The sequence below is a fragment of the Clupea harengus genome, unplaced genomic scaffold (genome assembly GCF_900700415.2).
Source record: "Clupea harengus unplaced genomic scaffold, Ch_v2.0.2, whole genome shotgun sequence".
Classification (NCBI taxonomy): domain Eukaryota; kingdom Metazoa; phylum Chordata; class Actinopteri; order Clupeiformes; family Clupeidae; genus Clupea; species Clupea harengus.
The window spans coordinates 12,501-37,733 of NW_024879921.1; the positions used below are offsets into that span (position 1 = coordinate 12,501).

Below are 25,233 nucleotides of genomic sequence, written 5' to 3' on the forward strand. Positions count from 1 at the left end.
GGATTAGCTATGAGAAGCGGACATTGTTAAAGGCAGAATAAGCTATGAGATCAGGAGCTGACATTGGTAAAGGCAGGACAAGCTATGAGATCAGGAGCAGGTGTTGGTACAGATAGTATCAGCAATGAGATCAGGCTGGTGTTGGTACAGGAGCTGGTGTTGGTACAGGAGCTGACATTGGTAGGGATCCGATCCTGACCTGGTGCCACTCACTGCATCAAAGCTGGATCTCATTTAAACTTGTACACTGCGCTTCCTCACGCAGTGGATTTGAGGCTCATTGTGAGGAAACATCTTTTATTGAGGAACCACAGAGCTCACTTCAGCAATACCCAACCTGTTTCCCTCATTAGTACGGTTCTTCCTTCCTGATCATTTTTTTTTTTTTTACTCCTTCCCTCCTCTATACCGCATCTATCTCCATCTCTCTCTCTTCTACTCTCATCTCTCTCTCTTTTCATCTCTCCCCCTCCCCCTCAGGCATTCATTCCCTCTCTCTCTCCCCCTCTACCTCTCTGTCATTCTCTCTTTCTATCTCCCTCTCTATCTCTCTGTTATTCTCTCCCTCCCTCCTCTCCACTCACTTGCTCTTGCGTAGTGCGTGCTCCACGCTGTGTCCACGGAACTTCTTGTAGTAGTCGATGAAGGAGAAGGGCAGGTTGATGTTAAGCGGGTTGGTCCGTTCTGGAGCCGCAGCACGCTTGCGGGACTCGAAGGCAATCATCAGGTCCACCCAGGCGGCCGGGCGCTTGATCTTGAACTGGTCGATGAAGTCCTGGCCGAAGATCTTACACAGGAGCTTCTCAAACTCGTAGTCAATACCAATGGAGCCATAAGGGCCTCCTGAGAGAGAGAGAGAGAGAGAGAGAGATGGGGGGGGGGGGGGGGAAGAGAGAGATAGACAGAGGAGAGAGTAAAATATAATTGGGAGGGTGTTGGAGAAAGTGAGGCAGTCCAGACGGCGGTTGACTGTGGAGCAGATCTGGCATGACGTAACTGACATTGTTTAGAGGTTTCAAACATTACTAATAACAACCCTCTGAACCCAATGGTTTCTAATAGCTGGCTCAGGCATGGAATAAGCTGCTATTAGAGATGACACTTTTAGTGTTGTGAGGCATTAGTGAGAAGAACTTGAGATAGTCTATTGGCTACTTGACCCACTGATCTGTGAGCCTTTGGCAGTGAGCTTACCTGAGAGCTAGTCTCTCAATCTCTCATTCTACTGATCTGTAACCCTTTAGCAGTTAGTTTACCTGAGAAATAGTCTCTCAATTGCTCATTCTGTAGCCCTTTAGCATTGATTGATGGTCTCTCGACTTCTCGACCTTCTGAGCTGGACTGTCTGTATACTTGCAGAGACCACCTGTACTCTTTAGCAGTGAGCTTACCTGAGGCTTTGTACAGCTCCTTCAGGTGTCCCTCTGGCATCCGGATCTGGTGAACTGTGAGGTCCACCGTGCCTCCGCCGCAGTCCACCACCACGTAGCGGTCACCTGTGGAGTCAGCAGCGGGGAGGGGTCATCTTGGGTAGGAAGAGGTACCACAGGGCATGGGGGTTGGTGTGTGTGTGTGTGTGTGTGTGTGTGTGGGGGGGGGCATTTGGGGATCACTGGCTATGTGTGTATGGTCTGTGGGTAGTACTTGGAACTCCTAATGAAGATGCTCACAGGTAAATGTTTAGACATGTATTGAAGAGAGTTTGAGATGGCAGTTTGGTTACAGATGGTTTGTATTTTATTAAGAAGAATGCAGTGTAAGACTCCTGTCCAGGTTAGTGTCATGACTAACACCATGACTTAACCTCACACTGCATCCAACTCCGGAGTACAGACCAGGGCTCTGTCGCACATGGATGACCTCACAGAGAGATTATCCAGCTCTCATAGCCACTTGGTCTTGCAGCGTCTGCAACCTGCTTCTGGATCATTCTCCTTTGAAAACCAGGCTGTGTCTGCTGCAGTGAGGAGAGGTGGTGTACTTCAGCATGATTAAGCTCTCTGTGTGTGTGTGCGTGCTGCACTAGCTGCAGTGAGGAGATGTAATGTACTTCACCATGACTCAGCTCTGTGTGTGTGTGTGTGTGTGTGTGTGTGTGTGTGTTGTGTGTGTGTGTGTGTGTGTGTGTGTGTGTGTGTGTGTGTGTGTGTGTGTGCATACTGCATTTGCTGCAGTGAGGAGATGTGATGTACTTCACCATGACTCAGCTCTGTGTGTGTGTATGTGTGTGTGTGTGTGTGTGTGTGTGTGTGCATACTGCATTTGCTGCAGTGAGGAGATGTGATGTACTTCACCATGACTCAGCTCTGTGTGTGTGTGTATGTGTGTGTGTGTGTGTGTGTGTGTGTGTGTGTGTGTGTGTGTGTGTGTATGTGTGTGCGTGCTGCATTTGCTGCAGTGAGGAGATGTGATGTACTTCACCATGACTAAGCTCTTCTGTTAGTGCCTCTGGCATGGATGGGAGCTACTGTCAGTGAGTGTGTGAGTGTGTGAGTGTGTGTCTGTCTATGCGCATGTCTGTGCCTTGCTGTGTGAAACTACTTGTATCTGTTTTGGTGTGTCTTTCAATGTTTATGTACTGCATGGGTTTGTTTCTATGTGTGTGCATCTGTGTGTATGTATATCTATGTTTGTTTGCTTCTATCTGTATGTGTGTGTGTCGTTCTGGTTAAGCGGTCCTGTTGTGCCGAGAGCTCTTTACTGTAATGTGGGCTTTGGGAGGTGGCTCAGTAACGCTGCCAGACTGTAGCTGTGTGTGCTGGGAGTGTGTGACCTCTCCTGTGACCTCTACTAAACCTCTGACACTGCTCAAGGGTATTTTCACATCAGAGCCAAGGGGATATGGCCCAAATACTCAGTACTAGGGTGGAGGGGGGCACACCCCCACAATCCCCCAGTAAAGCCTCAAAGTGTGGTGTTCACAGGGCTTCGGACAATGGCCAAACTAGCTGACAGACTGATCGTCTGTTTTGTGTTTGAGTTATTGGGTAAATAATGAGTTATGCGTTACATTCAGTCTATTGCTTGTCTTATTCGTGCAGAATGGGAGAAACCACTCTGGTATCGGCTGTGAGGTGTACATCTGGCGTGAGTCTAAAGGAGGACGTTTCCCCCTGAGGAGAGGAATGGTTTGGCCTGGTTGGGCGTGTAGCCAGCAGCATTGGAAACAGCAAGGGCAAATACATTCTGCAGTTCGAGGGGGTGGGATAGGAGGGGTGTGTGTGTGTGTGTGTGTGTGTGTGTGTGTGTGTGTGTGTGCATTACAAAGAATAAAAAGAGGACAGGAGGAAAGCGAGAACGTATAAGTGAAAGAAAAAGAGAGAAAGAGACTCTTGAGCTTCCGTCAAATAATAAAAAGAGGACAGAAAGAGAGAAAGAAAGCGAGAGACAGCGAGAGAAAGAGACTCTACCTTCCAGCAGCTCCGACCAAAGCTCCCCTATGACATTTTCCACCAAAAAGGTTCTGCTCTGCCGGTTGCGACGCGTGAGATCCTTGGCTGGTTATTGACAGAGAGAAGAGGACCGTTTGTGAGAGAGGCCGCATGGAAGCGTTGCGTGAAGCCATGTGTGTGTGTGTGTGTGTGTATGACAGTGTGTGAGTGTGTGTGAGTGTGTAAGGGCAAGGCTTTGCGACAGCATAGAACAGAGATATGGCAGGGAAGAAAATCTCACGAGGGGTCAATGGAAAGGTCAAAAAGTCATAGTGCACCTAAAGGTATCAATGTGACTTAAGATGCTAAACAGCTATACATAGCAACACCCTGAAGGTTTATTTTCTATTCTCACAACACAGAGTGTAAAGGGAGTTCAGCAGAACCAGACAGATTCAACAATAACACATATCATATATCCCAATATCCCATGAGCCCTCTGTCGTAAGACTGAAGGAATCAGCTTATCAACATCATGGCAGATGCCATGTCCTATAATTGGTCTTATAAGTCTTGACAGATAATGGACAATCATAGGACTATGTCATGATACCATTCACAGTAATTGTCATGACAAGTTTTATGCTGGAGCCCATTAGAGCCAATGTTACTCTCACAAGCCCTCAAAGCATCGAGCGTGATAGTTATCCGTAACAGTGATCTGTCCATTAGGTGAGATCACTGAAAACAATCGATCATGAAAAGTTACGATGGGATGTGGCATCTGCCATGGCATGTTGACGTTTCCAAAGTGTCCTTTGTTTTCAGACTGGACATTCAGAAACCCTTCCAAGGATAGTCACGCATTAATAAACTTGTGTGAATCATTCCAGAGCATGCACTGAGTTTGATAAAAAAAAGAGAGAGTATAGCCCGGATATTTGGTGTTTGTACAAGGGAAGGGAAGTTCAGGGGCATATTTCAATGGACATTCCACACCTATGAGTAGATGAAAACATTGTGCCAGAGACGCTGAATGAGGTTCACACTCAACTTTGGCCTGATGTTCACACAGCCTACTCTAAGAAAGCACACATTCCACATTCTTTTCCTTTTATATTCCCACAGCTCGCCACTGTAACCGCACTCGCACTACTCTTTACCACACACTTTAACAGCAGCAGTCACACACAGAGAGGAAATTAACTCCACACATCAAAGCAGCCACTAACACACACACACACACACACACACACACACACACACACACACACACACACCTGTCGCTCTGCCTGATGTAAAACCTGCACCGCAATCACACGGCTCTCCCTGTGCGAGTGAGCAGAGATTTAAAACACTTTGCAATAATTTGCCACCTTTTCAGGTATGTTTTTATGGGCAATCATTTCTCAATGTGTTTTGATGGTGTATGATCACGTAAGGGAACAGATAAACACACCTTTCGTTCCCAATAGCAATCCAGGATATGTACTATGTAGTTCTGTGTTCCAGGATGGAACACCACTCAGAAATGTAAGAAAAGCCTTCACAGCATGGTGTTGCAAACTATTGCCAAAAGACACCAGCTAGTATGTTAGCAAGCAAGCAAACTAGCCAGCTAGCTAGGCTGTTGGTGGCCTTTCTAGGTAGTTAGGTCACTAGTTTTAGACCAAAACTCTTTACTGCTGCTTTAAACATTTCTCTTCTCCTTGTAACATTTGGTGCTGATGGCACTGTGGAGGGACAGGGGACAGGACAAGCTACTGAGGAGTTTCCACAGCACCATCACAGGAAGTGGAAAAGACACAGTGTCAGATAGAGGCCACTGACTGTCCCAAAGCATCATGGGAGAGCAGGGGGTGGGTGTATGGGGTTGTGGGGTCGGTTGAAGGACTTGGTCATGTCAGAGTGAGGTTTGTCCTGTGAGTGTGAGTGTGAGTGTGAGTGTGAGTGTGAGTGTGAGTGTGAGAGAGAGAGAGAGGGAGGGAGAGAGGGAGGGAGCCCTGAACTGAAAATATCTGTGTGAAGTATGGGTGTTGCAATAACACATACAAACAGGAAAGAGCAGTGGTAGGAAGTATGACCACATGGACACTGAGGTCACTTCCTGTCATAGTGTTTCCTTCCATGGGATGCTGGGAATGAAGGTGGGATACAGCCTTCAGACCAGGGTTCTCTTTACATGTGTATATATGTGTGTGTATATATATGTGTTTGTATGTGTGTGTGGTGAGTGAGAGAGAGAGATTTTCTAGTTTGTGTGTGTGTGTGTGTGTGTGTGTGTGTGTGTGTGTGTGTGTGTGTGTGAGAATCGTGTGACGTAGCACTCCTGGAACTCTGGGGTAACACTTCCAGAGCACGACAGAGGAGGAGACCACAATGGACCAGTGGGAAAGTGGACAAAGGAAACTGGCAGTCATAAGTGTGCGTTCCTATTTCCCTGACACACACACAGATAGAGAGAGAAGAGAGAGGGAGAAACACACACACACACACACAGAGAGAAAGAGAGAGAGAGAGAGAGAGAGAGAGAGAGAGGGAGGGAGAAAGAGACACAGAAACACACACACACACACACACAGAGAGAGAGAGAGAAAGAAAGAGAGAGAGACAGAGAGGGAGCACACACACACACACACACACACACACACACACACACACACACACACACACACACACACACACACACCGGCTGCAGGGAAAATGTGACCGCATCCTGTTTTAACACTTGAAAACCTCCAACTTTCACTATTCACAGACATTACACAGCTGCAGGCCTGAAAGCTTACTAAAGATGCTGGATGTCCAACACACAAAATATCTCCATAATAATGATCAGTTTTAAAAACTGACATTGACTAGTTAGCTCAGTATAAAATGGTATGGACCAGACTACACGGTTCACAAGTCCTGTCCAATACTGGCATGAGCCATCACACATCGCTATTGACCAATAGTACTATAGTAACGGCGCCTATTAACGCCCGAAACCTATTAACAGCCTCACGCAGGTCCATGTTACTTAATATTGATTTCTATATCAACCAGGATAACGGATTTTAAACACCATACGCTCCTACCCAAAGGGGGTATTTAACTTGTATGTGTGCAAAAAATTGCAGTTGTACAGCGTTATTTAGTGTACTAGACAGCGATTTATTTCTGTGTGTACAAACCCTCATGGAACGAACTGAACGAATTCGATTTCGCAACGAGAATTTGTGAGGGTCATAGAGCTTTCCATAGACATATATACAGAAAGGCTGTTAATGGGTTCCACCTCCTGTATCAACTCATTTTGCGTGTCGGTCTACACAACGAAAAAAAAACTGAAAACACGTTTCAGTTGAAATCCAAACAAGTTACCAGGACTAATCTAGACACCCACCGCTACTGAAATATGTAAGATTGATTGATTAAAGATTTTTCGATCTATAAATGTTTTTAACTGTTTGTCACTTTTTAAATAGCTGGGGCGTTAATAGGAGCCTTTACGATACTTAGTTTCCCTACCAATCACAAATCCATATACGAAACAAAAGTCATCCTCATGCTTCTGTAATCCAATCCGAATCAGCCCACACATTATTGTAAGTCAAGAAGCAATTCCATTTGCAACAAAAAACACTGACTGCACCCTTACGTTTCTACTTAAAACCCTCAGATGAAGGGTTCTTTCGAGGCCCCCTGATGAAGGGTTCTTTCTAGCCCCCGTCAGTGTACCAGGTTCATGCTTCAAAGGTTCAACATGCTTCAAAGGTTCTACAGACTACCCTTAAGTTGTTAAGCATTCTACTCAGAACCATTTGGTCAAGGGTTCCTTGTAGGGTATCTTCCTCATAGGAGTGGTCATCTTGTCTGCTTTAAAGAGGACCCATTGAGAGTGAGTGTGTGGAGTGCCTGTGAACAGTCCCAGCTGCTGACTGGCTGGCAGGCTGAGAGGCCTTAAGGTTAGAGGCAACCTACAGGAGGACAAGGAGTGGAGTCAACGAGACGCGCACACACACACACACACACACACACGCGCACACACACACACACACACACGACAAAAGGCCTGAAGGAATACGATGAGACCATGGATCAAACCTGCCTTCTGCGGCTGTGGGCTGTGTGACAACATAAGAATGAGAACCGTAAAGAGACACAGTGGTGTAGCGCCGGGAGGACGTACATGTGGAACACAAGGAAACTGATGAAAATGCATGTGTAGGAAACATATCTAAACTGAGGTAGATATGCATGGAAGATGATACATCTGGTAGTAAACTGTATCTATGTATTCTGGTGTGTGTGTGTGTGTGTGTGTGTGTGTCTGCAGATATGTATGTACATAAAAGTGTCTATGCATGCATGCATGAGACCTGTATTTGTCCATATATTTGTGTGTGTTTATATCTGTGTGTGTGTGTGTGTGTGTGTGTGACACAATGACACAGAGAGCTAAATTGTGCTGTTGCTGTTTCTCATGCTGGCTGGATGCACCACAGCAACATTACCAGATGATGCTGTGATGCAGGTCAAAGTTCACATGCCAAATGTCAGGGACATTTCAGTTATCTACTGCACTTGGCCACAAACTTTACATATCACACAACACAGACACATGTGCGTGTGTGTGGGTGACAGAGAGTTTGTAAGCACAAAAGGTGACTGAAACAGGTTTCCATTATTTAAAACCAAGGTGAAGGGATACACACATACCATCACAGTGATGGGGACCAGGGTGGAGACATGAGTTACTATGGTGATATGGAGCAACAAGAGGGTGAGCTCATGCATGTCAGAGGAAAGTGCAGGTAAGATGTGATGTGATGTGACGTGACATGAAGAGGAGCAGTCTGCTCTACATGTGCACAGAGTCTCATGCTTGTGCCATGTGGTCAGACAGCAGAGGAGGGCGGTTCAGTGCATTAGATGAGATATATACCGTCTCTGATTTATATCTATATGAGATATATACAGTATGTTGGCAAAACGGCTGAAAAACAAACTGAACTGACCAAACACCCACAAGCACTTAAAAACAATCCAGAGGTCCTTAGAGGACTCACACCTAGCAGAGTAACACCTATAACCATCTCACTCTCACACTCACACACACACACACACACACACACACACACACACACACACACACACACACACACACACACACACACACACACACACACACACACAAAACACACACACACACACAAAACACACACAGATCTATTCTTCCCTGACCAGAGGAGTGCTTCAGTGTTGCTTCATACATTTTAAAATGAGAATAAAAACATTTCCCCCCCATTACACTGTGGCAGGCAAGACAGGCCCTGCAGTATGTCCTTCATATGCCCTCTGCTGTAGGACAGGAGAGGGGGATGCTGAGAGGTGAGTGTCCCTGAGCGCTCATCCCTCTCTCTCTATGAAGATTGGCTGAGGTGATGGAGGGATGGAGAGGGGGAGATATATATATATATATAAAATACGGTCCCCTGAGAGAAACATGAGACAAGGGCTGGGGTGGGGAGATGTACAGCTCCGGCTAGCCCCGAGAATGGAAACACACAGTGCTAGGAACACAACACAGAGGAAGATAAGAACACACAAACACACGTAGACACATACAGGAAGATAAGGACAGAGACAATTATGGGAAGAAACACAGAGAGGCTTACAAACAAGTGGGGAAGACATTTACACACGCACACAGACACACACACACGCACACACACGCACACACGCACTGTACATGTACGCTCAAACACACATAAATGACAACAACAACAACAGCAGCCATCTCAATAACCCCCTGTCAGATGAGAAGACAGCAAAAACGCATCACCTGATAACCATGACACACACAGCAGCAACACAGACATCTATCTGCATATGACACCGCAGTAGTAACACACTGTCCTAAAGCTGATTTGTAGCTCACAGATTTAACACAGACTGGGTTGGAATGGGCTGGATTTACCCTGCGCCATGCCGGCCCCCACGTTCTCAGTGGGGTTGTAGCCGTTCACGGTAGTCTTGGTGTTCAAGTCAACCATCTGGTGGAGGCGGAGCTTGCGACAGTAGATGGAGGCAGCCTCCGGTTCCAGAGCGATGATCAGCTGCTCGGGGTTGTCACGGGAGACCAGGTTAGCCTATCGCAGAGGAGAGTAATACTGATCAATCACTATGGAGTCAACAGGTTAGACATGTAGACTCTATACTTCATAAGACCTGGAGTGCATGTTTTAGGCAAGACTGCATGAGAAGAAAGGGAAGATCTATTCTAGGCCAGCGGTGCAGGCCAGGGCAAATGAAAGTGGGAAACAGTTTAGGCAGACAGGAGTGGATGAGCACAGACAAGAGAACATTTCAGGCTGGAGTAGACGAGAACAAATAGGAGAGAATGTCAGGCCTGGCAAGAGGAAAGAAAGAAGCGCAGTCCTCGGTGCTCACAAAGACACACAGCTTCTCAGTGTGTGACCTCTATGTATTTATGCTCACGGATGAATCATACTACTGTTTGCAGTTCAAATACAAGCATTCAACAAAGTGACATAAAGATGTCCCTAGCCCTATGGAAGCTTAAAAGGGTAACCATTATATTAACTTCATTAAATTAGCAATTATTACATATATAATGGTTTCAAAGCTCTTGTAAGGGCAAATGTTACACCCAGGATGCTGCGCTCTTCTAGTGAGCGTCGTTTGGCACTGCCGTCTGTGCAAGTACGGCAGTCCAGACTATTCTCATTTGTAGTTTCACGTTGGTGGAATGAACTACCCAGCACTACCAGAGCAGGGGCGTCCCTCTCTACCTTTAAGAAGCTCTTGAAGACCCAACTCTTCAGAGAGCACTTCCCGTCCTAACTGGCACTTCGACTAGTGCGTAACTTGCAATTACAGCAGTTACATTTCTGCACTTCTTTCTTTCTTTTTTATTTCATTTTGTTATATTTCTTATGTAAAGTAGTATTTATTTATTGTTACACCAGGTTCTATTGCTCGTAGCTTAAATATTCTCTCCCTTGTACGTCGCTTTGGACAAAAGCGTCTGCTAAATGACTAAATGTAAATGTAATGCAAAGCAATAAGAGCAACTGTGGAATATTTACTGTGAAACCCATTTTGCTGCTAGAGTACTGTGACTGGGCTACTTCTATTTTGTTCCTATCAGGACATGTGATATGTTATCCAAACTGTCACTGAGCCTGTTGAGATGTGCTGTGAAGGGAGATACACCCAGGCACTATCAGCTGTGAGAGACAGCAGGGGGAACACTGCACTTCCTGTAGTGGGGTTCCTTATTGTGGCCTCCTTCACAGGACTGAGTGTCATGGAAAGGACAATGGGCCTCATTCTCGCACATTTTCTGAAGTTTCTTCTGAATGTTTTCTTACGGACTTCGGAAGACCAACGTAAGAAAAAGATCTCCGCCTGATTCATGAACGCCTGAAAATGGGTTCTTACGCAGCTGAAGTGTTCTCGGCAATGCTACAACCGAATGAGGATTCTTAAATTGAACGCGCATTCTCGTGCACCTGGATTTGCGTAAATACACGCCCCACCAGCTCCTTATAAGGGCACGCAATCGTAGTAACATGTGCAGTCAGAATCGACCGAATCCACGTGAAAGAAAATCGAAAGAGAGTCATGTCAAAGCGGAAAGCGAGCATGCGTCGAGTAAACAGATCTAACTTCACCGGTGCAGAGGTACTGTTGAGGATGTCGATGTGTCCATTCTATTCCACTATGGCCATATCAACGCGATTGAGTTTAGTGCTTATTTATTTATTCACTTACATTTGCAGTGTTCGTGTAGTGCTTTTATTTATTTTAGGACATCACGATGCTTCATAGAATCAGGACTATAAATGTGAAACGTAATTGTTAATAATACAAATATTCTCGTATTTATTATTATTATAATTATTTAAATCCGAGGATGTCTGTAGAGTTGATGTCAACGCAATCACCAACGATTTCTCACAAATTCAGCCCTTAACCCTTCTAACACGGAGCGGCCCTGTGGGGCATCTTGTGGTTTTTTGAGGAATTGCATTTAAGAAAACACCGAAAGTGGAGTTCAGAAGAAATTCCTTCTTAAATTCTTCTTAACTGCGTTCGAGAATGAGGCCCAATGTTCTCTCAGACTCTTTTGCACTGCGTGTGTGTGTGTGTGTGTGTGTGTGTGTGTGTGTGTGTGTAATAGAGAGAGCATGAGAAGGTGTTTATCCCCCCTCATTAATAATGACTAGAGAATGTTTGATTAGTTCCAAAAATCACATCACAGTATTGACAACAAGCATTACATTATTACATTTGGTCTTGAACACTTACATCTCACCAGAAGTTTATGAAGTCCCACCACAGTGACTAGGTATTCACAAGGCAACAGTGATTTCATGGTCTGATATGGCAAGGAGCAAACCCAAAATAACACAATCCCATTCATATGCCCATGTCATTCATTGCCATGGCAGAAATGTACAGCTTTCAGCACAAGTGCTTTCACTCAAAGATTTCCTTCAACAAAGCATCCCATGCATGCTAACTCCAGGATGAGCTAATGCCATGGAGATAGAATGTAGCCAACAGGCATGTGACTATGGACCACAGACAGTACAAAGAAGCAGAATCTCAGAGAACAATTTCCTCCATGCCCGCTTCACATACACATACAAAAACACACACACACACACACACACACACACATACACATACACAAGCACACACCCACACACAGAATCATGAGTTACTGCAGGCTGTAATACATGGTGGGTGGGTGGGTGAGTGTATTGTCTGAATGCTGCAATGTGGAAGTGCACACACACACACACACACACGTGTGTTAATGTATGCTGTGTTGCGTGGTGTGTGGGTGGATATGACATCAGGATGCGGCAGTGTCAGTAGGGTGGGGCTCATGGGAGGAGAGGGCTGGGTGGTGTGTGTGTGTGTGTGTGTGTGTGTGTGTGTGTGTGTGTGTGTGTGAGACCGTGTGTGTGTGACCGTGTATTCTCATGCGGGTGTATGTGTGTGCGTGATAAAGAGAGAGAAAGGGAAGGAGAGAAGGAGAGAAGGAGAGCAAGCGACCAAGAGAGAGAGAGAGACAGAAGGAAGCGAGACAGAGAGAGAGAGAGAGACATAAGGAGAGAGAGAGAGAAAGTGGGAGAGAGAGAGTGCAAGTATGGTGCTGAGTCACTGCAGATGTGCTGTCCTCCCCTCCCCTCTCAGCTGGCTGCAATCCACACTGCAGATATCAGTTGTCACACACACACACACACACACACACACACACACACACACACACACACACACACACACACACACACACACACACACACACACACACACACACACACACACACACACACACACACTTCTGAGCGACTCATCTTTTTTTCACTCTTTCATCCTCCTCTTATCACTCATCCTCTCTCTCCCCCTCTCTCTCTGTTTAACTCCTTAATGCCCTTCTCCATCCCCCTTTCCTATTGCTCAATCACACAGTATTGCAAAGCAATCACACTATTGCTCTTGTTAAGTTTGATCTATTATTTAGATTTTCTTCCTTCCACCTATTTTTGGTGCCGCTTCTGCTCCTAGCGCTTTTGAGGCTTAAGCAGCGCCAGGCAACAGCTAACGCTAGCAGACTTAGCTGGTAACAACCTATGACGGGGCACAGGGCAACATTTGTCTCACATATCTGCTCATACATTGCCTTCTACACATTACAGTACAGGTCAATTATGAACTTAAAGGACTTCTTACCTGGACCCTAGGCATAATGTCTCTGCTGGAATGTGTTATACTTTGCATACCAGTAACTTTGCTGGTTTCTAATTCTAAAATTGGTAGAGACAGTCAACACGTTACAGTCAACAAGTTACTAACTGAACATGTTCTGTTACTCCGGTAAACACAAAAGTTTGAAAGCTGCTGATAATCTGAGAATATAGTAGGCTATGGTTAGGATATATTCATCATTATATTGCAAAAAGTGTGTAGCGGAAATACTATGACAAAAACGTTAAGAAAGCAAAGGCAGGTAGCTTTGATATGTGTGTTAGCTCACTTCTAACGCTGTTCAACTGTCAGTTTACCTGTTGCCTAATTATAGGTGCACACATACTTTGTTTAAGAGAATATACAAAAAAAAAACAGTTGTGTTTTGGAGGAACACAGAATGCACATTTATGTGATTGTGTGCACCCCTGTTCCTGCAAAGGACATGCTGACCATTGTGACTATATTAATTTATTATACGGCTCTTCAGAATGTTCCAAAAAGTACCGTTGATTTGAATGGGCCATCCCAACGTTCGCAGGTGAATATTTCCTGATATTCACCGCTGCGAAAAGATATTGACCGCTGTCATTGGCAACGGGTTTTGTGCTTTTAATTCACATCTTTCATATCATTCCGCAAGTAGTCTGGTCATTTAACGTAACAGACTCATTGTAATTTGAAGTCAGCAAGTAATGGGTTGCTACGCAACACCTGAAACTTAAAAGTTCTATTTGCTTGAAGAACTATTTTTTTCTTAGCAGAAATCACGAAACGGCAACTAAATCATTAAAAACAGGTATTTTGGAGGAATGTCTTCTATCGTTTTTGGCAAGTAACCGTATAATAAGCGGGATAATGTATTGTCCGTCGGTCATTATCCAAAAATAAATCCCTTCAGGACGAAACAACACCCCTCCGCTGCGCGTCGGGCTGCTGTTCGCCCCTTTGGGATTTATTTTTGGATAATGACCTCCGGACAATACATTATCCCTTACGTATTGATGAGTGTCAGTGTCAGACAGATGACTGTGATGAAAAGTTTGTTCAACACAGTTTTGTCAAAATGTCCTGTGCACTGCTTTCTTTTCCAAGTCTGATCTGTGCAGTTACTGATCCTCTGCTCTGCTGCTGTATCGCAATTGCATCTCTAGTTTGGTCTTTCTTTCCTCACCCTTATACACGCTGACAGACATGTACAGATACATCAATCTGTTCTTGTACAGAGTCACACACAAACAAAAACACATACACAGGCACGCGCACGCACACACACACACCCTCCTCCTTTCTGTAACTATTTCAGTCTCACCCTCTCAGGTCATGCAGAGCCTGGTAGGTGATATGGCATGGACTCTAAACTCTGTGAACATTACTAAACATTTTTCACACACAGACAGACAGACACACACACACACACACACACACAAACAGACAGAGTCTCCCCAAGGGCAGTGGTGGAATGTAACGAAGTATTTTTACTTCGTTACTGTACTTAAGTACATTTTTACGTATCTGTACTTTACTTAAGTAAAAATAATAGTGCATACTTTTTACTTTTACTCCATTACATTTTTTAGCTATTATCTATACTTTTACTCCGCTACATTTCAACAATATGTGTTGGTACTCGTTACATTTTATGAACACAGTTTCGCCAAAATGTTGCCTATACAAAACTATGGATTGCGTTGCTGTTTTGGAAGTTTAAACCAATCAGGTGGCTCTATCAACTCCGATGATATCGGAGTGCGCGTCTGGCAGCAGCACTAGCGGTAGCTTTGCCTGTTATACCTGAACATTCAACCGACAGCCTGACTACTGCCTATTCAACATGGATCCAGAGTCGGCCTGAACTGATCCCTCTGATATGAGCCACCCTTGGCCCTATTTAAAAGATATGTTCGAGTTAAAAAGGCCCCAAGAATGACTGGAGGTTTCAATGCATTTCCTGTCTCCGTCAAAAAAAGGAGTTGCTAGCCTTCAATAATTCGCCCTCAAATTTAAAGTAGCATATCGAGGTAAGCAGAGTGATTGCTATGCTACGTTAATGTCCCTGACTTTTGAATATTGATATATGTATTTAATTCGTTTACTGACATGATATTATAATGTTATCTAGCGAAATGCATGTTGACATACAGCAATAGCATCAAAAAACATGATTGTATCTTCATTATATATTTAACGTATTGGTAAGATAAAGCTGGTAGGTTAGCTTTCCCTTTTTTACACGTTTACAATTAAATAAAAGATTTAAAGATATCACTAAAGATATCCCTGGTAGATAACTTGTCATCTGCAGAATTGTAAGATATAGTGTGAACAGTATTACAGATGGTAGGCACAATAAGTACACCAACCTTTCCAATTAACAAATGTTGTTGCTTATAATTATTACTAGTAGTGACATCTGTAGAGGCATTTATTACCAGTAGCTATTTCTTTAAAAAAATGACACAGCCTAGACATTGAGAGACAACCCATTGCGTGAGTACTTTTACTTTTAATACTTAAAGTAAATTTAAAAGTAAGTACTTTTTACTTTTACTTAAGTAGGATTGTTGATGTAGTACTTTTACTTTTACTTTTATTTTCCTGGGTACTTGTACTTTTACTTAAGTACTAAACTTCAGTACTTCCTCCACCACTGCCCAAGGGCGACAGGGCCAATGAGGGGGCGTGGGCATCAAGGCACCACAGAGAGGAGGAGTTTTCATCTCCTCCCTCTGTGCCGAACTTTACCACTTTCACAGAGCTTTCAGTTCTCTCTCTGTAATCACTGTGCCTTTCACTTTCACTCAATGATGAAGAACAATGGTGATTCTGTTAACACTGGGCATTTGTAGTGACAGACAGACAGACAGACAGAAAGAGAGAGAAAGAGACTGTGTGTGTTTACCTTGTAGGCAGCCTCCCTCATGAACTGTTTGGCAGGCATCTTCCAGATGGCAGGCACAGTGATGACCCATCTCACATCAGTGTTGTCAAATTCACTGCCAGCCTGGTCGCTCAACTCCTACACAGCGCAACATATTTACATCATAAACCATGTGTGTGTGTGTGTTTGTTTGTGCATGTAGGGGTGTGTGTGTGTGTTTGTGTGTGAATTAGTATGTGAGATTGAGGGAAAACTGCAACTGAGAGAAGGGGCAGATGGTAGGACATCAAGCATGACGGACAAAATGCATCATAATTCTTCACACAGCTAAATATGTCTCCTGAAAATAACCTCCCCTGAACACAACACATTAGGCTTTGGGTGGGTGGTGTGAGGAGAGGCACGTCTGCACCCATTTTAAGTTTAGTATAGTATAGTAGTTTATACTATATAGCTATGTAATATGAGTATTAGTTAATTACTTACATATATATGAGTCAGGAAGTAATGAAGTAATGAGGTAAGTAGTGAATGACACTACATACCTCTCTTATATACATTATCATATATTACTAACCCTAGCCCTTGAACCTAATCCTAGAGGTTCAATGTTGTAATCCTCCTGAGGACACATAAGGACAGATGTAAAGTCCAGGCAGAGGTGTCCCCTCCCCTGTGTGATGATGTGTCTGGTGCGCTGTGGAGCTCACCTTCAGGGCCTGCTCCTTAAAGAAGGCCAGAGCGTAGGCAAATATGTCCAGAGCCTTCGTCCTCTTCCCATTCGCTGCATGGAGATCCGTGTCAATGGACAGATTCTGTGGAAAGACAGGGGAGACATTATGTGAGAGAGGGGTTTTGCGTGTGTGTGTGTGTGTGTGTGTCTGTGTGTGAGAGAGAGACTCTGTACTAGATCAGATTCATGAATCTGTACATGCCCTGTATCTGTGTGTGTGTGTGTGTGTGTGTGTGTGTGTGTGTGTGTGTGTGTGTGTGTGTGTGTGTGTGTGTGTGTGTGTGTCTGAGTGTATACTTACAGCAGTGGTGTGCAGCTTCATCTTGAACTTCTCGTAGTACAGCCACTGTTTGGACTCAGTGGGGTCCAAGTCATGGTAGAAGTCACGAGCCGCATAGCCAAAGCTGTGGAACTTCCTATCTGGCGTCAACAATATGGTAGTTGGAGTCTTTTGATTGGACACTCCTGGATCTCCGCCCTCCCAACGCCTGAGGAAATACATCTCAACCAATCAGATCCCAGCACGATAACACCACACACACACACACACACACACACGCAAAGTGTGGCATCAAATAATACTTAATGTACTGTATAATACAATATATTTAGAAAAATAGGTTTAAAATGGAATGTTTTTATATATATATATATTTTTAAATTGCTGCCGTAGTGACCATGTTGACCTGTGTTGATCAATCTTCTTAAATGCACCATGGCCAAAGTGAAAATTAATAAAATGTCACAGACACCTGAAATGCTATTGTCACATTGCAAAGTGCCCCAGATGATATAATAATAAATAATGAAGCTAGTGAAGGTCAGACATTAATGTGTGTGAACAGAGCGTGTAACTAAAGTGTTGTGATTATCACTAATTCTGTAGTTAAATTGCACAGTGCACAGACTGTGTGTGAGTGATAGCAAAGTGAGCAGCAAGGTTCTCTGGCAAAAGGGCAGACTCACTAATGAGCTTTTAATGTATTCTGGAAAGGATGTGTGTGTATGTGTTTGTGACTTAGAGGGGGAGAGTAAAACGAGTGTGTGTCTGTCTGGGTGTGTGTCCGTGTATGCGTGGCGTGCATGTGCCTGTGTGTTTCTGTCTTGTGTGCATGATTGTGTGTGTGCACGCGTGTGTGCGTGTGTGCATGATTGTGTGTGTGCACGCATTTGTGTGTGTGTGTGTGTGTGTGTGTGTGTGTGTTTGAAGCTCTCAGATGAGATTATCCTCAGTCCTGTGCCGGGGGAGCCCCACAGTGAGGAACTAATTTGGGAGAATTGGGAAGCGCTGGCAGATAGCCCAGTAGTTGCTAATTGACATGACTTCAAATTACCTGCAGCCTCATCTCAATCTAAAAGAGAGGACTTTCAATCTGCACCGGTCCTCTTTACAGTTTCCACCCTCATCACAGCACACAGCTCACACACTACAGCAGAGTCTGACCCAGATGACCCAGATGCCACCCAGATCTGCCCCATTTCTGTGATTAAACTCATCCCCACATACCAGTCCCTACTCAGGAAACAAAAACCGGTCAAGAGGTCTGTCCAGATACGAACACCTGATGCAACTGAATCACTGCAAGCCTGTTTTGACATTACAGACTGGGCAGCTATTAAGCTGGCATGCAATGACATTGATGAGTATGCAGACACATGCTCATCCTACGTCTACTTCTGTGAGGAACTCTGCATCCCAGACAATCCATTGTCATTTATAGTAATAATAAACCGTGGTTCAACAAGGAGGTGAGGCTACTGAGGAGAGGGAAGGAGGCGGCCCACAGGAGCGGAGATAAGGACGCGTACACCAAAGCCAAATATGCCCTCAGCAAAGCCATCCAGCATGCTAAAGGGGTGTATAAGACTAGAATTGAACAACAGGTCGGGGATAAGAACATCAGAGCTGTCTGGAGGGGCCTACAATCTGCCACGGGCTACAAGAAGAAGCCCCCCCCCCACCTCTAACGACCCAAATCTACCAGACCAGTTCAATGTGTTCTGCACAAGGTTTGAAGCACCGCGTGGGTCCACCCCCTCCATCCCCCCCGCCTCCCCTCCCCCTGCCACCACCTCACCTGCTCCACTGGTCATCACTGAGCATGAGGTTCGGAGGCTCTTCAAAGGTCAGAACACCAGGAAAGCGTGTGGGCCGGACATGGTGTCACCTGCTACCCTCAAGCACTGTGCCAGCGAGCTGGCTCCAGTGTTTACGGACATTTTTAATCAGGCTCTCAATTTATGCCGTGTCCCTGTATGCTTCAAATCTGCTGTCATCATTCCAGTGCCGAAAAAGCCCAAGATCACCTGCTTAAATGATTACAGACCGGTCGCCCTCACCTCTGTAGTCATGAAAGTATTTGAACGCTTGGTCCTCTCCTATCTCAAAGCATCCACTGACCATCTCATGGACCCCCTCCAATTTGCATACAGACCCAACCGCTCAGTAGACGATGCAATCAACATAGCCCTTCACTATATTCTACAACACCTGGACAATCGGAACACCTATGCAAGGGTCCTGTTTGTGGATTATAGTTCTGCCTTTAACACCATCATTCCCGACCTCCTCCATAGCAAACTGACCCATCTGAACATCCACCCCCTTACCTGCTTATGGATTACAGATTTTCTCACCAACAGGAGACAGTATGTCAGGCTGGGCCCGCATCTGTCACAGCCCCGCACAGTTAACACCGGTGCCCCCCAGGGTTGTGTGCTGTCCCCCCTGCTCTTCTCCCTGTACACCAACGACTGCTCCTCTGGTGACCCGTCTGTCAAGACCATCATGTATGCAGACGACACCACCATGATAGGTCTCATCAGCAACAACAACGAGTCTGCCTACCGGAGGGAGGGCGGCCATCTAGAGTCCTGGTGTGCAGTCAGCAACCTAGAGCTCAACGTCAACAAGACAGTGGAGGTGATTGTGGACTTCCGAAAAAAGGTTCCGACACATCTTCCACTTGTCATCAACAACTCATCTGTCACTGTAGTAGAGCATTTCAAGTTCCTAGGCACAACCATCACCAACACACTAAAATGGGACAATAACATCACTCAATTAGTGAAGAAAGGTCAGCAGCGCCTGTTCTTCCTCCAGCAGCTGAGAGGACTACAGGTCAGCCCCCCCATCATGGTGCAGTTTTACAGGGCTATCATTGAGAGTGTGCTTACATCCTCTCACTCGGTCTGGTATGACTCTGCCTCTGCCCGCTCTAAGGCCAGGCTCCAAAGAGTCGTACGGGCAGCAGAGCGCATCATCGGCTGCCCCCTTCCCTCCATCAAGGACCTTCACAGCTCCAGATCCCTCAGGAAAGTAATGAAGATCACGGCAGACCCCTCACATCCTGCTAACAGTCTCTTTAACCGTCTCCCCTCTGGACAGCGATACAGGGCCATCATGACCAAAACATCACGTCACCTCAACAGTTTTTTCCCCCAAGCAATAGCCCTCCTAAATAGCTCTCACACACGAACTTTATCGTACTTTATTTAACTTTATTTAACATTATTATTGTTGCACTACCTCCATTCTTATTTATTATTTTGCTCATACTGTCTGGTACTATCTGTCCTTGTATTGTTGTTCTGTGTTGTCTTGTTGTTCTATTTGTGATACTATAGCCTGCATGGAGAAAACCAAAAACAATTCCTAGTATCTGTATACATGGCGAAATAAAGTTGAATTGAATTGAATTGAATTACAGAGCACTTTGACTAGAGTTTGCTGCTATGAGGATAAATACTGCTCAAATAGGCTTGTGTACTGTAGACTAAATAGCCATATTGTAGACCTCTTTAGCACAAGCATTAAGTGCTTGTCATCAGTCATAGCTGTTAGCCTTTGTTAGCCACACAAAAGATACTTAATAAACATCAAATCAAACATATTATATGATGTTATATATAGAAAGCTATCCTATCAACAAATTCAACATACTTCACTTGTCACAGCAATGTCACAACACAAATAACATAATTATAAAAGCGAGGCTGCAGACTGGCTGCAGTGAATGTCTAGAACTTTCCAAGGGCTTCCATGAAAGGCTTACAACCAATAAAAAAAATACATGACCTCAAAAAAGACTTGTCCCTGAACTCTTATTGCTTACCCCTCTATGAATCAGATTCAGTCTTTAATTTCAGACACATATGAAAACACACTTCACACCTCTATTCACAGTACTTACTAAAATAGTTTAATCTCAAATCTCATATTGTCACAGTACTGGTATGTGAAGCATTCATGAATCTGAAGTCCTATTACTGCAGGGTTTGTGTTTGACAGCAGACCACTGCTGTGATATGGGGATGAGGAGATGTTTTCTCTCGCAATGCCAGACAAGCCTCTAAAAGGCTTCAGGAAGTCCAGTGGGCTTCAGTGATTATTTTGTTTGGATCAAGGCACTTCATGCTTAACAAACCCCAAGGCAAACATCACCTGCCACTGCAAGCCCTTACAATAGAAGGAGGGGGCTCGTCAGAAATCAGGCACTCTCATGTACACACACAATCTACCAGCATGACGACTCTGCTGTTCTCTAGCAGATCTTCAGAGAAACCAGGGCTGGAAAGTATATCAGAAACACTGCTGAAAAATGTAGTATGTGTAGTGGGTTGCGTTCAGGTGTCTGTGTCAGACATAGGCAGACAGACAAAGCTGGCGTCCCCACAGTGGATTTTCACAGCTGGGCTGCGGGCTCCTGAATTTTCTCTTTTTCACTTTCTGTAACCACCCTTAAAGGTGCAGTCCACAAATCTGGTGAAAGGTTGTTGATATTTGAGCTCAACAGCCAATCAAATGACACCCTTATGTTCTTCTGGAGTGTTGATTGGCTGGAATAGTTTATGACTTGGTCCAAGCCACTATGTTTCCCACTTACAGAGCAAGGGTTGTTTAGGAACACTGATTTTTTTTGGAGCGCACTGAACGGACAATTTTCTGAATTTGACCAAAAGTGAATTGGATTAGAATCATGGACCTTTAAACAGTCCCATCATAAGATCAAAGCTGCAGATCAAACTTCAGAAGGCTGGTCTTTCTTTGTCGTTCTGTCTGTTTGTGGGCAACCAAACGTCAGGACACTGATCCTCCCTTAGGTGTGCGTGTGTGTGTGCGTGTGTGTGTTTAGATGCTGCAGGCGGTGGCCTGATCCAAACTAAATAATGTGTGGAGGTCCCTTGAGCGCCCTGAGATGTTTGTGTTACCGGTCTGGTGCAGGCTGAGTGAATGTCTCTTCTCTCCCAGGCCTTAATCACACCAGACACACACACACACACACACACACACACACACACACAGAGCCACAGACAGAGACAGGCTGCACTCACTGACCCAGGACGGATCGTCTTTCCATCCTTCTCTCTATCACTCTATAGGTTTTTCCAGTCTTTCAGTATACTTGTCCTTCATATAATACCTCTCTCTCTCTCTCAGCTTGAGCTTTTGTTAGTGAGCAAAGCCTTGCATTGACTTGAATTGAGTCATTTTTCACTCTCCAAAAACCTAGAATGCATACACACCCACCCACACACACACTCACTTAAGGAGGATAGGGAGATGTTGCAAGGAGAGGGAGATGGAGAGAAAGTGTAAACATGTGTCGGCACGAGGGTGCAATGCAACAGGGCATCACTCACTACCCTGCATGCATCTGGAGGGAAGTGGTTGACCTCTGACCTCAGGGCAGGTTAGCCAGGGTCAAATCAGTACCGCACACCAGTTGCCCCACTGACCCTGATTCAATTTAATGGAACACATTTGAAACTTTGGAGCTAAACGAATATGACTTACATCTTTGCTGAAATGTAAAATGTTTCAGCAGACACTTGCTGAGGCCAGCTCTATTTTCGAAGGAAATAATGTTTTTTTGGATGGAGACCCAAGTTTTCTTAGTAGGCTACTTTCATTCCTTTCCCTAACAGCCTATGTAGGGTGTGGTGATGTGAAAGAATGATTTTCAACTGTTACTGCAACAGCATAGTAGGTTGGTCTCAGGTAACTATGGTATTCAACATTAATTACATCAACATGTTATCCTTTACATGGCCTTTTTACTTTGAATTATTCTGGTAACAAACTGTAGGCTATTTGGTGCAGCTGAGGCATCCAGAATCCGAACAGAACCAAACAGTTGAGTGAAAGTGTGTTTAGCTGATCACTGGGCCAACAGGAGAGAGCGGACATATAAAGGGATTCATTTGCGTAACACAAGGCCACTAGTGACCGTATGTGTAGATGTACTGACAAGATGGGATATCCCACAGACAGGGAAAGAACCTGATCCGTAAAATGCAAAAGCAGCAGTGACCACTACACTGCATGAATGCGGAGTGCTTAAAATATGGGAGGTTGCGAGTTATGTCTATGTTAATCTGAACTCCTGGACCAACCTGACTGCAATCCTTTTCTGAATTCCGTTGCGGCCAAGAAAGATCTTCGGTGGAAAATGCGCTGGTGTGGCATGGCATTTCTACTTCTGCCTTAGTCTAATTAGACTATAATATCTGATTAGAAATAACAGGAAATGTCATTATTGTGTATTTACATCATGGATGACATTTGCTTACTGCTGACTTAGCATTTAATTTGAGTCGGACAAATTAGCCTACCTCTTGCCAGGCGCTCAAGTCTTTCAAGGGGTTTAGCCTTTTAAAACAAACATTTTATTCTTTTTTTAAAAGCCTGTCAGGATGTTGAGGATCTTTGAGGACATCCGAGATAGATTAATTACATTAACCCATTACTCAGGTTTGCTTCTGCTTCTGATATTTTTTGTTAGATAACTAACTGACTTGGGTGGTGATGGTTTGTGATTGGTGCATGCAAACGTTCCCTGTCAGAGAAGAATATGTCGCCACACCTATATCCCAAATCCACACTTTTTAATTTATCACTGGAGTTTAAGACAGCCTGCCCGAGCAGAATAGGCCCGTTTTCGCCAGCCATTTACGATCTGGGTGAGTGTGTGCACATATGTGTCTCTCTGTGTGTGTGTGTGTGTGTGTGTGTGTGTGTGTGTGTGTGTGTGTGTGTGTGTGTGTGTGTGTGTGTGTGTGTGTATGCATGTTTGTGAGTGTGGCTCTGAACAGCTCTAAATCTGTGTCTGACACATAGCTGAGGTCTGTGAGGTTAATGCAGAATTTAATTGGAGTCTCTGGAGTACAGACTGGCCTGGAACATGTCAAGAGATTCAGCCATCCATCACATCTACACACTCACACACACACACACACACACACACACACACATGCACACGCACGTACACGTACGCACACGCACACGTACACACACGTACACACACTCACGCGCACATCTCATTTCTTCACATCTCCTTCATATTCCACTGCTGTCTTTAGCTTCTAATCTTCCTTCCACAGTGTGTCTATCTTTTATTTCGTTTTCTCCCCTCCCCTCCCCTCCACTCATTTCCTCTCCTCTCCTCTCCCACCCCTTTTCCAAAAGCGTGTGCATATCTTCATTCTCATTCTACTCTTCTCTCCGTCCGTTCTCTTCCCAAACTGCCTCAGTCTTCTGTCCTCTCTCTGGTCTCTTCTCTCTTATTTCTCTTTTTCCTGTCATTGTTGTTCTATTTATTCTCTTCTTCTGATGACTCTCTCGATCACTCACCCTCACCTCAACAGCTGTGATTGAAAGAATGAAAACACTCTCATTTTTTCAATTTGTTTTCCCCTCTCTGTCTACAGCCCCCCATCCTCGCTCCCCCCTCCCCTCCCCCCTCCCCTCTCCCCTCCCCCCTCCCCTCCCCACACACACACACACACAAACATGTCTTTCTTTTTGTCATTGCATCCTCTCTACTATCTGTTCTCTACTTCTCTCTTTCATTATCCTGACAGAGTCCCCCCCCATCTCTCTCTCTCTCTCTCTCTCACCTCATGGTGTGGATGCACTCGGGTTCTTTGGCGAAGGCGTAGGCGTAGCCGCTGGATGTGGTGCCGAAGTCAATGGCTACCACCACTGTGAAGGAGGGTCCTGAAGGGGTCTCGTCTGTGTCCTGCTGCTCCCGGCAACCACGCACAGAAACACCACACACACACACACACCCACAAGTAAAAGCAGACACAGCACAAATAGAACAAAGTAATCAGTATTATTTTTCACAGCACCAACATTGCCTCACAGCCACATGCATGCTGCGTCTAGTTTGTAACTAAGTTAAGAAGGGCCAGAAACAGGTATCACAGCAGCTCAGAAGGAGGACATCCAACGTGTCAAATAACCATACGAACACCCAAAGGTAGCGGCTAACTCATGTTCTGGAGTCCTGTGCGGTGGTCTTGCACACTCACCTGAATGTGAGTCGGGGAGAGGGGCGTGATCCCAGGGTCACCCATGCTCTTGGCTGGAGATGGAGCCGCCATTGCATCTGAGGACAGAGAACATGGGTTAACTACATCACACGCTGAAAGTGCACGCAACACACACACAATACACGTCATAGGCCAGAGAA

General features: G+C 44.9%; 1 protein-coding gene across 2 annotated transcripts in view; it reads right to left on the reverse strand.

The window, feature by feature from the left end:
* Window positions 1-25,148, reverse strand: part of LOC122130738 (heat shock 70 kDa protein 12A-like) — a 31,584-nt gene extending 6,436 nt beyond the window's left edge. The window contains exons 1-9 of one of the 2 annotated variants that reach the window (XM_042705482.1): window positions 25,073-25,148; window positions 24,656-24,780; window positions 17,058-17,244; window positions 16,734-16,838; window positions 16,045-16,161; window positions 9,337-9,508; window positions 3,411-3,497; window positions 1,392-1,496; window positions 585-843 (exon numbers count right to left, since the gene is read on the reverse strand). In XM_042705482.1, the coding sequence (XP_042561416.1) occupies window positions 585-843; window positions 1,392-1,496; window positions 3,411-3,497; window positions 9,337-9,508; window positions 16,045-16,161; window positions 16,734-16,838; window positions 17,058-17,244; window positions 24,656-24,780; window positions 25,073-25,144 (1,229 nt within the window). In that variant the 5' untranslated portion in view covers window positions 25,145-25,148. The remainder of the gene's footprint in view (window positions 1-584; window positions 844-1,391; window positions 1,497-3,410; window positions 3,498-9,336; window positions 9,509-16,044; window positions 16,162-16,733; window positions 16,839-17,057; window positions 17,245-24,655; window positions 24,781-25,072) is intronic. The other variant, XM_042705483.1, reaches the window with a different exon arrangement.
* Between the last annotated feature and the right edge of the window lie 85 nt (window positions 25,149-25,233).